The sequence below is a fragment of the Ambystoma mexicanum genome, chromosome 11, assembly GCF_040938575.1.
Source record: "Ambystoma mexicanum isolate Mex_15411 chromosome 11, UKY_AmexF1_1, whole genome shotgun sequence".
In the NCBI taxonomy this organism is placed as follows: Eukaryota; Metazoa; Chordata; class Amphibia; order Caudata; family Ambystomatidae; genus Ambystoma; species Ambystoma mexicanum.
The window spans coordinates 177013409-177030565 of NC_090934.1; the positions used below are offsets into that span (position 1 = coordinate 177013409).

The following is a 17157-nucleotide window of genomic DNA, read 5'->3' on the forward strand; positions in this document are numbered from 1 at the left end:
ATATGAAGGTCAATTGCGGTCTTTAATGGCCATCCGTATTCACCTCTTCAGGCCTCTTCATTTCCACACGTAGATATTTCATTATCAACTACATGTATGCCATCACTCTTGAGAGTCCTCTTGCATGTCGGGCTGAATCTTCGGGAAGCTGCATTAGCTTATTGACAGAAGATAAGTGTGCAACTATAACAGACAAATTCAAAATTCTGTCATAAATACTATTAATTTAATTTATGTATTCTGCTCACACTGACCCCACACGCGGATGCATGAGGGTATGTTATTATGAGACCGCATTAAGATTTACACACCCTACATTTCACTGGCATAATTTTTCAGTGAATGATCCGCAGTGATCCATAAAGAAGTTAACTATATCCTATGACTAGATCTTTTTCGGGAATGATGGTGTTTACAATGACGTCACGGGCACATGCGCGGAATGACATCACAGACATCATTTTTACATAAATAAACACTGCTTATATAATGGCGGCAGACGCTCCTGCAGGGTAAGCCACATCGGAACTCAGCGAAGTTTGTCAAGTCTTTGGAAGTACATTTTTGGATGCCAAGCCCTTAATAAGTATTTGTTCCTACAGCTTTGGGGAATGAACCTTTTTTGGTTTGTATGGGACATAATTAGTTCCTTTGGAAATATGGGCTTACTCTTGCTCAACTTTTATTTTCTCTCCCAGAACCTCTGTCTATTGGACATCTCCACTTGAGGATATTGGGGCTCTTCCCCAGACATGTAACCATATCCTGGGTTGATGCTTCAACGACTGTAAATCCTCTATTATCTTTTCTTTACCTACTGGAACAAAATCAGACTTTGGGCCCCTTGGTAAACAGAATTTTTGTACCTTTTACATTTTAGTTACCATGTAGACAGCTCCCTTCCGTGACTGGAGCTTCAAGGGCCATCTCATCTTTTTTGTGAACAATATTTCATCACTCAGTACTTGAAACCTCAGCATCCCCATATGGGAATCAACTTGATTTAGCAACCAGACAAGAAGGTTCCTTTTATCTAAAATCACAAGGTCAGACAACCGAAATATTATACTTCACATTTCTAATGCAATTTTTTATGTTGAAGAGAACAGTATATTTTGGAGTTTTTGTTGGGGTTACCTATGATGACGAAAGGATGTTCCTAAACTCTAGATCCACAGAAGAAAGGCATTGGTTAAATTACTGTTGCTGACAATTACCTGTGGTTATTTGATGACTAACAACTCCAGTTGCTTTATACAATTTCCCAACAACAGAATAGCATTGGATGAATAGGTCTTTTTTTTTGGGGTTCTAGTGACATCATGTTATAACTATTGAGAACGGGTCCCTGCTGAATTTTTTCAAAAAATATTTCTTTTGTGAATGTGACTCCGACAATGTTTAATAATGTACTTTTATTTCTGAAACATTAATTGTACAGATGAGTCAATGATTCTAATATAATGTTGTGTATATATTTATTCTTTAGAAAATTACATGCCCCTGATGAAGAGTGAATGACACTCAAAACGCTTTGGGCCCCCTTGGCATCATCACCATGAATAAAATGAAGATGATCCGGTGATAAATATTTGACTAAAGTTCTTTTTCTTGAAAATTGCTTAATGAATAGACAACACATATGATACTATGTGTATTTCATACTATTGACCTATTTGAATCTATACAGGTTTATAAAATACATATGAGTTATTGGTCTGTTTTTTCAGACAAAGTATAATGTGCAGGGGACGCGAGTTCCCTAACTGGGAACTTTCCTTTTGTCCTTAGTTATAAATGGTGCCCACGTTGATTAACGTCTGCCGGCAACTTCGTATCATTGGGTGGGGCGGGAAGGAAGGAGAAGGGGGAGGTACAGAGGACCAAATGAAGCATCCAATGTCTATGCTGTCTGCTGTATTATGCAGGGGGCCAACCACTTTTCCCCCAAGCACACCACTCCTCCTTCACTGCTCGTCTCCGGGTGGAGGCCCCAGTTACCTTCCATGCTCTGACCCTCAAACCACCGTCCCCTGGCTGGCAGACAACTCCTCTGGGCAAACTACAACACCCAGCACACCAGCACCAGAGCCAGCCCAAACGCATTGGCACAGCGGCCCGGCCCCATCATCCAAGGAGCGTTGCAACCCGGACCCAGACAGTTAACACTGCTGCAGCAAAAACCACCTCCAGCAGCCACACCCCTCTGATGCTCCTCCACGGTCCAGTATACCGTTTCCGCTTCTCTTTTTGCAAGCGGTGAGGGCGACCAGTTTTATTTTATTCCGTGGTCAGATCATAGGAGGAGGGGATACATGTTTTTGGTCAGGCCACTTACCGTTGCTTCAGCGAGTGATTCAGGAGGCCCAGGGTGGAGCACAGAGCCTCATGTCCCTACACTCTGGTAGCCATCTTGGAATCCCAGGACTGAGGTATTTTATCTGTCGCTTTTGTTTTCTATGTGCGTTTTGATGTGTGGGATCTGGCATGTAGACATTTTCAAATGTTTTAAATTCCCTTTTAAATGATTCCTTTCCTAGATGGTCAATCTGAAGGAGAAGGTTAAAGAACTTCACCATCAATACAAGGAAGCTTCTGAAGTTAAACCACCACGTGATATCACTGCAGAGTTCTTAGTAAAAAGCAAACACAGAGATTTGACAGCACTTTGTAAGGTAGTTATACACTTTATTTTCCCTTCCTTTGTGAAAACCTTTCATTTTGAATTAAATGTAATCCATGGTATAGTAACCAAGATAATCATTTTTTGTCCTTCGATGGTTGCTAATATCTTTCCATTTATTTCAATATCATTCTATGGGAGTTATTCCATATGTACATCTCTTTTCACAAAATAAATGTTACTATAATGGTTCCATTGAACTTCTTTATTTTGCATCATGATCTGAAACATGTTGGGTATGGTTTGAGACTTCGGCAGCAGAAAAGGCAAGTATTTTTTTCCACGTCACCATAGCCCAGTGATGGGTTTCTACCAGCTGAATGTCAGCAAGGACTCTCACGTCTTGTACTTGCACCTTTTTGCCTTGTGCACGACTTAACCTAGTGCCTAACTCTTGTGCATGAACCAATGAGCCCCACTCCTGCCCAATCGGAGGTGCCCTTTTCAGGTCCTGGTCCTAATCTTGGGGTGCAAGTGCTGGAAATGCAGTTTTTTACTGGCTGCAATATTTTGATTCTTTTTGGCCTAATATTGCTAACTGGTCTCTCCAGAGGCATTCCAAACCTATAACATGTGGGCGTACAATACCACTGCCAAGATAATCCCGGAGGTTCCCATGTTCCCTAAACCGGGCACAATACACACTGTGATGGAATAACTTATTCCACGTTAGTCATAACTGGTGGCTCCCAAAAAGCGCTCTCTCACGCCCCAGTCTTCTGCACTACCAAATCCCAAGGATGGGTAGATGCGGCAGAGCTCCCTCTTCTCTTAAACTGCATCGGTCAAGATCATGGAAGGTGCTGACTCATTTGCTGCTGTATCCAGGGTCCTCTCTTTACAGGCTTCTATGGTGACTTCACAAGACACCTGGTTTTTATCGGCTTTCTCTTCTCTAACCATAAAAACCTGGCCTTTTGAGTTATTCTCGCAGCATGCAGTAATTTGGAGTTATCCATCCCAGGCAGACTGGATCGATTGTTCAGTAGTGACAGCGGTTACAGCCCACCTTCCACTCTTCTACCACATTCTCATTGCCATATAGACTACCAGAGCTTTTATTGTTCACTGAGGACTTCCTAATCATTAGTTACAGTCCCTTCCTCTCAACAGTTCAATCCAGGCGGGTCGTCCGGGGTGCCGGAGGACACTGCAGCCATAGGCAGTCTCCTTATTTGACACTGAGGATTTCGCATCGGCACAACAGCTGCCTTAATACCCACTTTCCTGGCACTTTCACAGATTATAGTTTCCATAAAACCAGGGGCCCTCAAGCCCCTCTGTTGCCACAATCTCTATAACCGCCTGGTTCTAATCTCACTCGCTAGCCTACCATTTACAAAGTCCACCATCTTTTTCTCAAGTAGAGCTTTGGCCGTCACCCACATCATTCAAAGCTGGCCCCCAGGGGTCAGCATTGTGCTAAAACGTCATAAACCTATACAGAACAGCTGGACTTAACCCTCAGATTCAAGGTATTGTGTATTATGATCAGGAAAATGAGGATCATTTTAATTCTCTTCTATACCTGGGTTTTAGGGTGTTGGAATTTGTGTATTGTAAGGTTCCTGTCCCTTCACTGCCCAGTATGGCGGCCTAGTACTGTCCTTTACCCAATATCAAAGGTGTGATCCTAGCACAGGAGAACGTTTTGAAGGAAGTCAAACAGTTTTTGCACAAAGAAGCACAATTTCTTTGCAAACATTGGGAAGAGAGTCTTTTGTACATGACTATATCCACCTGACCCCCACTATTTGAGAAGCGAAGCGGTACCCAGGAACAGAGAAAGGTCAGAATAGGAGGAAGTTCCTGAATTGGAGTGTGGGGGTGGGGGGAATGGTGTCAGTACCCAGCGCCAAATGTGATCATGCAGGATAAACTCTAATGGAAATCATGCAGATGTGACTACTCAATCTGTAAGCTTCCTCTTAGTAGAACAAAAGTGTGAGGGCTGTGACGAATCAAGGGTATTTGTTCCTTCACTTAAATGGGGGTGGGGGGCTCACTTGGAGAGACTCCACCTTAAGGGAAAAGGACTCCTGTTCCTGTGAGGAACTTCCCAAACCCTCCACCATAGCGTATATGGCACTACCTGCGATGAGGAATACTCTATCTGGGAGCTTGGCTGTAGACATTGCTGAAACAAACGGTTTTGTTAAAGGAGAAGAACCTGTCTCTTTAAGGAGAGCTGTATATTTAATTGGGACGAGTAGGTGAAGAGAGAGAGAGAGAGAGGATCGCAAGCAGGGGAAGCCCCCTGACAGCTGCGTGCTCCAGAGAGCATACCGGAGGCGAAGAGCGAGTATTGTGAGCAGGAAAAGCCCCTTTACATCATTGTACCTTGGAGAGGCAGTGTCGAGCAGCTAGTGACTTTCAAGGAAGTGGAGCACGTGAGTCAGAAATGCCAGAGGCATAGCGTTTGCGAGAAAGGAGAAGCTGTAGAAAGCCAGCAGAAGAAAATCCTAGGTTTGGCTTTGGTGTGGCCACAATGACATTGTGGTGGGCAGTACGGCTGGGGAACAGCACTGAAACCATAACAGTGGGGAGTGTGCAAAGCTCCCTGGTGCCTGAACCCATAAATGGAAGCAACGAAGGAGAAGGCCGATAACTGGAAGCCAGTGACACTTAGAAGCACAAAATCTGAAGTGAGTGTCGAGCCCTACCATGTCCTGCACAATAAAAGCTAATGGGGAGACTGGGAGAAGCGAAAGGCCGCCTCAGCAGCCATATGAAGAGAAGAACTCGTCCCAGTAAGATAAATGAGATACTGAGCATAAAACTGTTTAACTGGAGGTGTGAAAACATGAGAAGGAGGATAACAAATAAACCAGAAGTAAAAGTGATTGTAGACTGGGCAAAAATACCATGGGAAGAAGGGAAAGTGCCCAATGGCTTAAAAAGTGAAGAGTGGAGAAAGCCAGAGATAAAGTCCAGTAATTACAAATGGGGGATCAATATATCCTATGAACAAGATAAGAGGAGAAACAATCTGAGTGAGAAACCCCAGGAGATACCGAAGGTTACATGCAAACAAGGCATACTCAAACTCAGAAAGCCTGGGTTATAAGACTCGGAGGCATACACGTTTACCACAGAGTATAAGGAAGTCCATCACGGAGAACTGTCGAAAACCTATCCCTTAAGAGGGAAGAAAACCTAAATATATTATGAACAAATCACAAGAACGTGTACAGCATGGGGTCCGGCATGGATTCACATGCTCATGAGTATTTCATGTCGCCAGACTGGGCATCCTCGGTAAAAGAAAACAGTTTCACTTTCAAACTGTAATTCGAGGGGATTGGGTCCTCCGACGTATTCCATATCTATGACATGTAATCACCACAGCTGTGCTGCTTCGGAAACTTTTTTCTGCGTCCTGCGTCGATGACGTCGATGCGCAGTCATCGAGGACCTCGTCCGACGCCATCCGATGTGATAAGTAGGACGCACGACGCCTGTAGCCTCAGTTCCGTTTTTTCCGCGAACGTGTTGCTTCGTGAATCTCGGTTAACGCCTCGACTCTTTGGAGTTCTATTCTTCTCGGTTCTTTGAACCTGTTAGTTTTTGTGAAAATCCTTCGTATGAAGATGTCTTCTACTTCGTCTTCGACCCCGCGTCCAGGCTTCAAGAAGTGCAGGGAGTGTGGGTCCAAGATGTCGGTGACGGACTCGCACGACGCCTGCCTCTGGCTCCTCGGGGAGGCCCACGACACGGATGACTATCGACTGCCAGTCGCTCACGTCCAAAGCCTTACGCGAACGTAAGAAGTAGTTGTCGGTAGGTCGGATGTCCAAGCCCCGGAAGTCGAAGTCTGCGGGGCTTTCGACGGATGATTCGAGGGGTGACTCTCCGCGTCATCGTCAGAAGTCTCGTGGGTCTCCTTCCAGGAGTCGGTCTCGCCACACCTCAGCCTCTTCGAGGCATTCTCGGAAGCGCCGACACCGGTCGTCTTCCAGGTTGTAACGCTCACCTGATTCCCACAGAGACGCTGACCCGAACTGGACTGCTACCGTTACTTCTATCGTGAGGCACTGGGCCCGGAAGATGCTCTGGACGGGGCCTCCGAATTTGGATTGCCTGGCTTGTAGAGGAAGTTTTCTGCAGGTGGAAGAAAAGGGATCGATTACCAGCTGGGGTGGGTATGTGTTCCCACCAATCTCCCGTTTCTCACTCTTCTTGACCCCCAACTTGGTTTCTGCAAGCTCTCACCTTAGGTATTGTAAAGATGAGCTCTCCATCCTGCTTCAAGTGCAGGGGTGCGTAGAATCCAGTTACGTCACTGGATGGGAAATAGTTGCAGACACTGTCCATTCGTCTCTCCTGCGGTAGCCGTAAGTATGAGTGTCTTTTCTCCACAGGAGCCGGGGCCCAGAAACCTAAAGCAGGTAAGTCTCTTGGTGAGTATTTGTTCTCCGTGCTTAGTTAGTGCTCACTATGTATTCCTCTTATGCAGGTGCTGGGATGTAGCTGGTGTTGTGGCCGCGGTGGAGGAAGGTAAGTGGAAGAAAAGCGACTGCTTACTTCTAATTCTTTTTCTGCTTACAGGTGCCGAGATGCTGCCGGCGACACAGCCGCTGTCGCGCGTGATGAGGCACGTAAGTAAGTGGAAGAAATGTGGCCGCTTTAGAGCGGGCACCTCTAATGACTGTCTTTTTCTGCCTTTCAGGTGCCGAGATGCTGCCGGCGTCGTGGCCGCGGTGGAGTTCGGCGAGGCCACGGATGGGTAAGGCAAGGCGGCACGGCTGCGAGCGTTTGACAGCGCTGCTAATCTTGTACCTTTCATTTGCAGGATCGTCGGAGGTAGGATTGCTGAGGCCGGATTCCGGTAAGTATAATTTCTAATGCTCGCCTTCTCTTTTCTTGTCTGTTTGCAGGTGTTCCGGGTGCTGGCGGGCGTGTCAGGAGCCAGGATGCAGGAGCCGACTCGGTGAGCGTCCTGCTGCTGATGCAGAATAACGCGAAGCACGTGTATTCCATAAATAGCAGAGAAGTGCTTCAGGTATGTGTTCTTCCACCGGCCCACCCAGTTAAGAAAAGAGTTCCTGAATAGAGGAAATAGTTCCTCCCAGCCCTGATGGCTGGGGACTTCAACCAGACTGGATTGTTCTGGGTAAGTATGCAGCATGGTCTGCCTCATGTAAGTCCACCCAAGCATTATTACACAGTTTATCAATATGAGCCCGGCGCCTATGGTGCTGGGACTGAAGTCCTTTATGAGCCTGGCGCCAGGACACGGTCCAAAAGGGCCCCTATAGGGGTCTGATGGGTCCAGAGATGTGGAAGAAGGGTCTGCTTCCGGGGGCGCTGGGCCAGTCCTGGCTCCTCGGGAGTAGTGCTCATGACACAGGTCCTCTTCGGAGGACTCTGCCCGGCACGTCGCGTACCCCACCAGCCATGCGACGCCGGAGGAATGGGCTTCCTTCGGGAAGAAAATGCTGGCGATTCCCGAGTCGCAGGGTACTAAGCCGTCCGCGCCCCTGAGTGGGGTCGGTCGTGAGAGGTCGAGAGACACCGCTCGCAAGAGTGGTCCGCACGAGTCACGGGAGAGGTCCCGTTCGGACAAAGAGACTCGTTCTCGACGCATTCGAGACCGTGTGCACCTGTGAGGTCTTCGAGGAAGACATCAACGTCTGAGGCGTTGAGGGCGTCGACAGGCTTTCTCGAGGCTCCGGCTCCGAGGAAGTGGTCCAAGCCGTCAACGCTCAGGTTGTCGAAGGACACGTTGGGGCTCCAGCTTCGAGGGCTGTGTCGACGCCGCTGATGCTGGCGGCGCTGCATCTGACCTCGACGCCGATTTCCTCGACGCCGGCGCAGATTCGCTCGACGCCATCGACGCCTTTCGTGTCGGAGGTACCCCGTGGCACGGGGGAACCCCCTAGGAAGGCTCTGGTTAAGAGCAAGCACTCTCGGGTGCCTTCTTTTCGCCACCTGGAATATATTTCAGAGGCGGATGAGGATTCTGATGGCCTGGTTCCTAGTCAGGTTCCAGATGAAATTGTCTCAGGCCATAGTCAGTTTGACGATTTGAGGCAGTCACTGCATGATGCCAGTGGACTGGACACCTCTCCGGAGGTGGAGTTTTGTAGGCCTGAGCCTGGCTCTCATGCTGATTCCTCGTACCGGCGCCTTATGGCTAGGGTTTCTGAGTACTTGGGATGGTCTGCTCCCCCAGGGGAGTTTGTGCAGGATGATCTAACGGACATCCTTGATGTTGGTCCCCCAACTGACCCGGTACTGCCATTCCATATGGCTTTACAGAGAAGGGTGGCGGCGGCTTGGACTGCTCCGGAGAGTCTCCCGGCGGTGGGCAGATCCTTGTCGCTAAAATACCGTCCAGCCAGTAGCGATCCCTGCTACTTGACCAGGCACCCTACTCCGGAGAGTTTGGTGGTACAGGCGGCCACGGCCCCGGCAAAGCAGGCGTCGTACCCTACCATCCCTCCTGATAGGGACGACAAACGTTTTGATGGCTGGGCGAAGAAAGTGTTTTCTTCTGGTGGTATGGCGCTTCAGGCGGCCAACTCCATTTGTGCCCTGTCTCGTTTCACACACACTCTGTGGAACTGTGTTGCATTAGCGGCTGAACATATTCCCGAAGGGGACGAACGGGATGGTTTCCTTGCTATGGTCCAGGATGGTAAGGATGCCATGTGTGAGTCCGTTCAGTCGCGTTTGGACTTAGCTGAATTCGTCAGTAGGTCCATGGCGGCGAGCACCGTGATACGCATGTTTGCGTGGTTGCGGAAGTCGGGGTTTGCTCCTGATGTGCAGTCCCGGCTCCTCAACATGCCCTTTGACGGTGAACACCTTTTTGGCAGCAAGGCTGACGAGAGCCTTGAGAGGTTGCAGACCTCAAAAGCTGCAGCGAAGTCGTTGGGCGCTGCAGTTCGCCAACCTCTGCCTTTTCGTCCTAGGGGACAGCAGTGGAGGGGTGGTTCCTTTCGCTATTACTCATCCTTCAGTAAAGCGAGAGGAGCTGGCAGTCCAAGAGGTCAACGCAGGGGTACCAGAGGTGGACGACAGGGTACCCGTGGTGCCAAGGCCGCTCGGGCAGTTGCCTCTTTGACCTCAGATAACGCTGCAGCTGCTCCCACTCAGTCATGAGGCCATGTCCCATGGTTCGCCGGTTGGGGGAAGGCTGGTTCTGGAGATCATAACCCACGGCTACTGTCTTCCCTTTCGGCACAGGCCTTGCGACAATCCACTGGGGAACCTCTCTTTGCAGAGTCCGGATCCGCTCCTTGCGCAGGAAATTCAAGCCCTGCTGGAGAAAGGCGCCATAGAACTGGTGCCTGTAGCGGAGAGGAACAAGGGATGGTATTCCCCTTATTTTTTGATTTCGAAGAAAGACGGGGGATTGAGACCCATCATGGCGGTTTGAACAAACTCCTCAGGAAGGACAAGTTCAAGATGGTTACTCTCTCTCAAGTCCTCTAGGCCCTTCAGCTTCAGGACTGGTTGGCGTCACTCGACCTCAAGGATGCTTACTTCCATGTGCCGATCCATCCCAAGCACAAGAAGTACCTGAGGTTCGCGGTTGGCGACTCGCACTTTGTTTCGGGTCCTGCCGTTTGGATTGACCCTCCGCCCCGAGGGTTTTCACCAAGCTCATGGTGGTGGTGGCAGCGCATCTCGGGCAAGGGGGGATTCACGTCTACCCCTACCTGGACGATTGGTTGATCAGGGGGAGCTCTCCCGAGCAAGTCCTGGATCATCTGTCCGTCACCTGCCACTCCCTTCACAGGCTGGGCTTCTCCCTCAATTTAAAGAAGTCCCATTTGACGCCAACACAGCGGCTCCAGTACATCGGAGCAGTGCTCGACACTTTCCTGGGGCAGTGTTTTCCTCCCCAGGTGAGGGCTCTTCACATTCAGCAGATGGTGCACAAGTTTCAGCATGCCCAGACGCTCCCAGCGTTCGAGTTCTTGAGGTTGCTCGGCCTCATGGTATCCTGCATTCTTCTGGTGCCAGAGGCTCACCTGCGGATGAGATCTTTGCAGTGGGCACTCAAGACGCAATGGTCGCAGTCCTCCGGCAGGATGTCGGACCCGGTTCAGGTGCCGCCCTCGGTCGTCCGGGACCTTCTGTGGTGGGCCGTCGAAGGCAACTTGATGAAGGGGGCTCCATTTTGGCTTCCCTGGCCGGAGGTGACGATCGTGACGGATGCATCCCTCACCGGATGGGGAGATCATGCCAATGGGCTGGCTGACAGCGGTCGTTGGTCTCTGTCGGAGTCCAGACTCCATATCAATCTGTTGGAGCTGAGGGCTGTCAGGCTAGCCCTGAAGGCTTTTCTGCCGACTGTGCGAGGAAAGAGTGTCCTTATCCTGACGGACAACACAGTGGCCATGCACTACCTCAACAAAAAGGGGGGGGCAGGGTCACTTCCTCTGTGCAGGGTGGCGATGCAGTTCGAGTTCTGGGCCATCTAGCGGGAAGTTTCGATCTCGGCAGTTCATCTGGCCGGAGATGAAAACGTGATGGCGGACGCTCTGAGCAGGCAGAGCGCGATCTCTCACGAGTGGAGATCTTCGCCCTTTGGGGGACCCCTCAAGTGGATCTCTTCGCCTCCAGTGTCAACCGGAAGTGCGAAAGGTTTTGCTCCCGGGAATTTCCTCCAAAAGGAGCCTTAGGAGACGCGTTTGTGGTGGAGTGGTCATTCTCACTGCTGTACGCGTTTCCTCCAGTCCCCGTCATCCCACAAGTGCTGCGGAGGTTACGGAAGTTCGGTTCCCGGATGGTCCTCATTGCTCCGGCATGTGCTCGGAGGACTTGGTACCCGGACCTTCTCGACTTGTCCATCTGCCCTCAACGTCGTCTTCCCTACCGAGACGATCTGCTCTCACGGGAGGGGGGGGGGGTCAGGTTCTCCATCCAGAGGTCAGATCCCTCAACCTTCACGCTTGGCTTCTGAAAGGTTGAGGTATAAGGATTGGGACCTCCCTGAAGACGTGATGGAGGTGTTGCTTTCGGCCCGAAGGCCAGCCACAAAGTCTCTGTACCGTTGCCGTAAGTTCTGTGACTGGTGCAGAGTTCAGAATGTGGATCCTTTTGCATGTGACATCCCCATGGTTCTGTCCTTTTTACTTTCTTTGGCCCACAGGGGCTTGCAAGTGGGTACCATTAAAGGATACCTGGCGGCGCTGTCCATCTTTAAGCGCTCTTCTGAAGAGTGTTCTTACTTTAAAATCACTTTAATTTCACAGTTTCTGAAAGGGCTCACTAATGTGTACCCTCCGTCACCTTTCCTGGTGCCCGGTTGGGATTTAAACGTTGTTCTTAAGTTTTTTTATGGGTGCTTCGTTTGAGCCTTTACATTCTTGCCCTTTGAGGCTGTTAACTCTGAAAACTGTGTTTTTAGTTGCGGTTACTTCCGCTCGCAGAGTGAGTGAGTTACAGGCACTTTCAGTTAAGCCACCCTTCACTGTATTTCACAAGGACAGGGTTGTCCTTAGAGTTCGTCCTTATTTTCTTCCGAAGGTAGTGACGGAATTTCATTAGGCCCAGAAGGTTGTTCTTCCGGCATTCTATCCTTCTCCGCATCCTGGTAAGGAAGAGGAGAGGCTCCATAGGCTTGATCCTAGGAGAGCTTTAAGCTTTTATGTTTCACGCATGTCCCGGGTCAGAGTGGACGATCAACTCTTTATTGGTTACGCTGGAAAGCGTTTGGGGCAAGCTGTGACGAAACAGACTCTCGCTTGATTATTTTGGCCATCTCAGAGTATTACCGATTGGCGGGTAAGGATCCACCGGCTGGCTTGCGGGCCCATTCTACCAGGGGTATGGCTGCATCTACTGGCCTGCAGAGGGGTGTTCCTATTCGCAACATCTGTGATGCAGCCACCTGGGCTTCAGTACATACATTTGTACGTCACTATTCCCTCGATTCCATCCGAGGACGGGATCTGGTCTTTGGCAAGGCGGTCCTTTGCTCTATTTGATTGGCTATTCTAAATTTTGATTCTAAATTCTTTCCCTCCTCCTTGCTCTGGTACTGCTTTGGGAGTCTGTCATAGATATGGAATACGTCGGAGGACTCAATCCCCTCGAAGAACAAGTTACTTTCTTACCTGGTAACGTTCTTTCGATGGGATGGTCCGATGACGTATTCCATATCCCGCCCGCCCTGCCTTCCCCGCTGCAGAATTTCTTTTGCAATTGCAGCTTACGTTCCGCAAGGCTTTGTGTCTGACTGGCAGTTGACTAATGTCACACGTTCTGGGGGAAAAAACTACAACTGAGGCTACGAGCGTTGTGCGTCCTACTTATCACATCGGATGACGTCGGACGTCGGAGGAGGTCCTCGACGACGGCGCATCAACGTCATCGACGCAGGACGCAGACAAAAGTTTCCGAAGTAGCACAGCTGTGGTGTCATGATCTCTGCTCCCAAAATATCAGGACTTGCCCGACTCCCTTGGAAGCAGACCCATAACCCCGGTTCCGAGTGCCAGCCAGTCCCAATTGGGACCTTTTGGACCCTGTCCTGACGCCAGTGGCACCAGGCTCATAAAGATGTCCAGTCCCAGTGCTGGAAGCGCCGGGCTCATAATGCCTGGGTGGACTTACCTGCAGCAGACCATGCTGCTTACTTACCTTACAGTTGAACCCCTGATCCTCTTCTGTTTGGGACTACTTTTCCTGTTGGGTGGGGCAGGAGCCACTCCCTAGGTTCAGAACACTGGAACTCTTCTGGAAAGGAGGAACTCTTTTCTGTGGAAGGAACCTAAGCACTACAGGAGGCTATTTAAACCACACCCGATGGATGAATCTTGCTTTGCGTTATTCTGCATTCTCTGCAGCAGAACGTTCATCGTGTCTTCTGCTTCTGATCCTGGGCCTAAGGGAACAAAGGCTTACCATCCTGGAATCCAGTCTTCAGCAGCACCTGTAAAGACAAAGAAAGAACAGGTTAGCACTACGGTCTTCAGTGGCAGCGCATCTCTTACCTGGTCCATCGGCTGTCACCAACGCCTCGCGCTGCATTCCGGCATCTGAAAGACAAAGGCTTACCTACTCTTCGCATGCTCCGGAGGTCTTCGCACTGCATTCCGGCATCTGAAAGACAAAAGCTTACCAGCTCTTCGCACGCTCCGGAGGCCTTCGGCGCTGCATCCCGCATCTGAAAGACAAAAGAAGGTGCGTTTAAAGACATTGGGCAACTTTATTACTCACGTGCCATTACTCCTTCCCACGCCGAATCCAGTGGGTATTCCAGCACCCTTCAGCTTCTCTAAAGCTCCGAACTTGTACCTGCAAGATAAAAGGGACAGTTAGTGCGCTTCGTGATGCAGGCTACAAGCGCTTACTTACGTGCTTCCAGGCGCTTCTATTCCTCACGCGGGTTCGATCCTCAACTCTCATCAGCCCGCCATCTGCCATCGCCGGAACCCTGCAAAACAAGAGATATCATTACAAAAGACTTTTAAGACATTTGAAGTGCCCAGAACTTACCGTTCGTGCAGTTAACGACGGACAGCAGTCCTCTGAGGTCAAGAGGCCTGCACCCTTATCCAGTGAAGAAACTGGTTACGGCACCCTGCCCCGAGGCAGATGGAGAGCTCGGCGTTCACTTACCTAAGGTGAGGGCGTTAACCTTTGGGGTTCTACAGGAGAAGAGAAAGGGAAGAAGAGAGAGGCACCCAATAACCCCAGTTCATTAATCCCATATTTTCTATCTGCAGACATCTTACTCTTCGAGTCAGACATACAGTGCACAGAGGTCCAGCCCAAAGAGCCAACCGTGTGTTGCACATCACCTTTGAAGATACGGCATTCACCCAGTCAAGACCGGCGCCTCTGTGGGAATCAGGTGAGCGTTACATGTGGTGATTACATGTAATAGATATGGAATACGTCGTCGGAACATCCCATCGAAAGAACGTTACCAGGTAAGAAAGTAACTTGTTCTTCTCCTTTAAACCAATCACTGTCCCCTAGGTCATACTGTCCCCATCCAATGACAGTCCTCTCCCATAGCCCCTCCACTGGCAGCCATCTTGATCTTTGTGTTTTCAACGGGAAAGGGTTCTATTTTTCATTCCGTGAGAGCCTGTGTGCTCTCTTCTCCATCTGCCGACAGGAGGTATCCGTTGTCTGAAAATTTCAGCACTACTTAAGGGTGATGATCGTCGAAGTTTCCAGAATGGCATTGGGCGTACTTTGAACCCTCCTACCATGATGGAGGAGAAGGAATGAAGATCCATCTTCAAGTCCTGCACCCAGCGCGGGCTACGGTTTGTTTGTCGACAAGCACCTGCAATGCCTCTAGTGCCTTCATCCAAACCACAAGGAAGGAGAATGCGAGATATGCCTTGGTTTCTCTAAGACAATGACGAAGGATAGGCACAGTAGACTGGCAGCATGGCTGAAAGCCATGGCCTCTGCCCTGTGATCCGAGCAGGTTCATGCCTCGCCAAGGCCCAGCAGGAGCAGTCTTCCAAGTCCTTTGAGTGTGCATCATAATCTGTGGGTGCCCAAGACAAGGCCAAGAACCGCAAGTCAGAATCGACTGGGGTCGTTGTGGAAGCGGGTCCCGTGGTGGACATGGCACGATAGACAACACCAGGCGGCAACCGAGCTGCTCTTCAAAAAGGAAATGATCCAACCCGGAAAACTGCGGGAGAGACCTGAGGAGCCGCAGACAGAGGAAGGCTGAACTGCCCAAGAAAGCCCAATCGGTGCAGGATGAGACGGTCGAGTTGGGGGCAGCTGCTCTCACAAAGGCTAAGGGGATGACCCTGCGCAGATAGCCCCCGCAGCTCAGAAGGTATCCCAGCCCCCGAGGCGTGAAACCGCCGCAGTGACGTTGGCAAAGTCTGCTGTCACGCCAGAGAAGGGGACTCTGTCTCAGAACCCGGCTCCAAAGCCTCAGGGTGGGAAAAGGGGACGGGGTGGGCAAGGAGCCCCCGGAGCAGTCCAAGCTGTGTCCCAAACCATGTAAGTTTCGTCTACGGACGAGAAGGACCTGGAGTCCTTACACACGGTCCATGTGGAAGAGGAGGGCAACGAAGATGGCGCAGGTCCCAGTATTCTGTTCATGCCGGCTCACCCGAGAGATGTCTCTGGACATCCTGCCGACCCTCCACACCTTGGTGTCGGAGGATGTCACTGGGCCTGGTTCCAATGGTTCACATAGCAATTTAACATAAGGTTATACAGTTGCCAGGACTACAAAGAGATTTACACTAATCTATTATGTATATTCACATTGAGTTTTACCTGCAATTTGCACTGCGTTCGCCTTGGCATTTACGCAGCACACACAAGAACATTAAGTAGTTCTGTTACTTTGACAACGGAACTACACAAGGAATGCTACGCGTGTTCACGGCTCAAATCGAGCCCAGGGAGGAGAGGTTACTCGCGCCAGCAGGTGAGTCTGTATTAGAATTTACCGGTTAGGCAGATTTCTGCACGCAATCAGCAGACTGACCCACAATATATATTTGCAACACAGATTGTGATCAGCGTGGCACTTCCCACCAGATCAGTGAATGCTACACAGCAAAGTCGTCATTCAGCCTATATCAGGACTAGATCCTGCAACAAACAGTTTTACAACAGTACAGGTAACAAGTTGAGTTAAGCATACATAACATTCTGATTACTTATTGGGTTTAATTAACTCGCTTGCTTTCTTTTATTTTATTTTGGATTCCATGGGATTACCGCATTTTAAAAACATTATGAACATGGTACATTGTGCAATTATTTTACATTTACCTGACATTTCCATGTATACATTGTGTTACCATTGATGCATTATGAATTTCGTTATGTTAGTTAAGATTCACCCTGATGAAGGAGGAAACTCCGAAATTCATTGGCATCGAAATGCATCGATTTTTTTGATTTATTACACAAACTTGAGAATAACATTCATACTTGCTTTTTCTACAAGTCACAAACTTAACCCAGTTTGGGTACAAACAGAGAGCGACTGTGTAGCTTGGTATGTTTACACAGCTTTCTGTCCCACTGAGGTTGCAACCATCACTGGATTCTGTTTCAGCGGCTGCGAGGAAACTGTCAGCTAACCTGTGTTCGTCGTCTTTAGTCCCTTTGACAACGTGGGGAAGAAGGACGCCATGGGAAGAAAGGTGATTTACACCGCAGCACCCACCATCAAGGTGGCCAACGCGCTGTCGATCATAGCCAGGTATGACTGGGAGCTGTGGTACAATCTGGGTCAGATTTTGGAATTCCTCCCCGATGACAAGAGGATGGAGGGAATTGCTCTCTTCCAGGAAGTGGAGATAGTGTCGGATCATGCCATCACACTGGCACTGTACGTTGCCGACACAGGGTTTTGGCAGATGAGGAACGGTGTCTGCCTTCGTGGCCAAGGCTGGATGAAGGCCACACATTTCCACCAGGAGGTCCAGGCGAAGGTACTTGACATGGCTTCCGACAGAGATTACCTTTTGGGGAAGGTAGTCTGCGAGCCGCTACAGGCCAGAAAGGCGGAT

General features: G+C 49.7%; 1 protein-coding gene across 2 annotated transcripts in view; it reads left to right on the forward strand.

Annotated features, from left to right (window-relative positions):
• KDM1A (lysine demethylase 1A) overlaps nt 1-17157 on the forward strand; it is a 1518024-nt gene that overhangs the window by 826237 nt on the left and 674630 nt on the right. For both annotated transcript variants that reach the window (XM_069622738.1, XM_069622739.1), the window contains exon 11: nt 2541-2675. In XM_069622738.1, coding sequence (XP_069478839.1) covers nt 2541-2675 — 135 coding nt within the window. The remainder of the gene's footprint in view (nt 1-2540; nt 2676-17157) is intronic.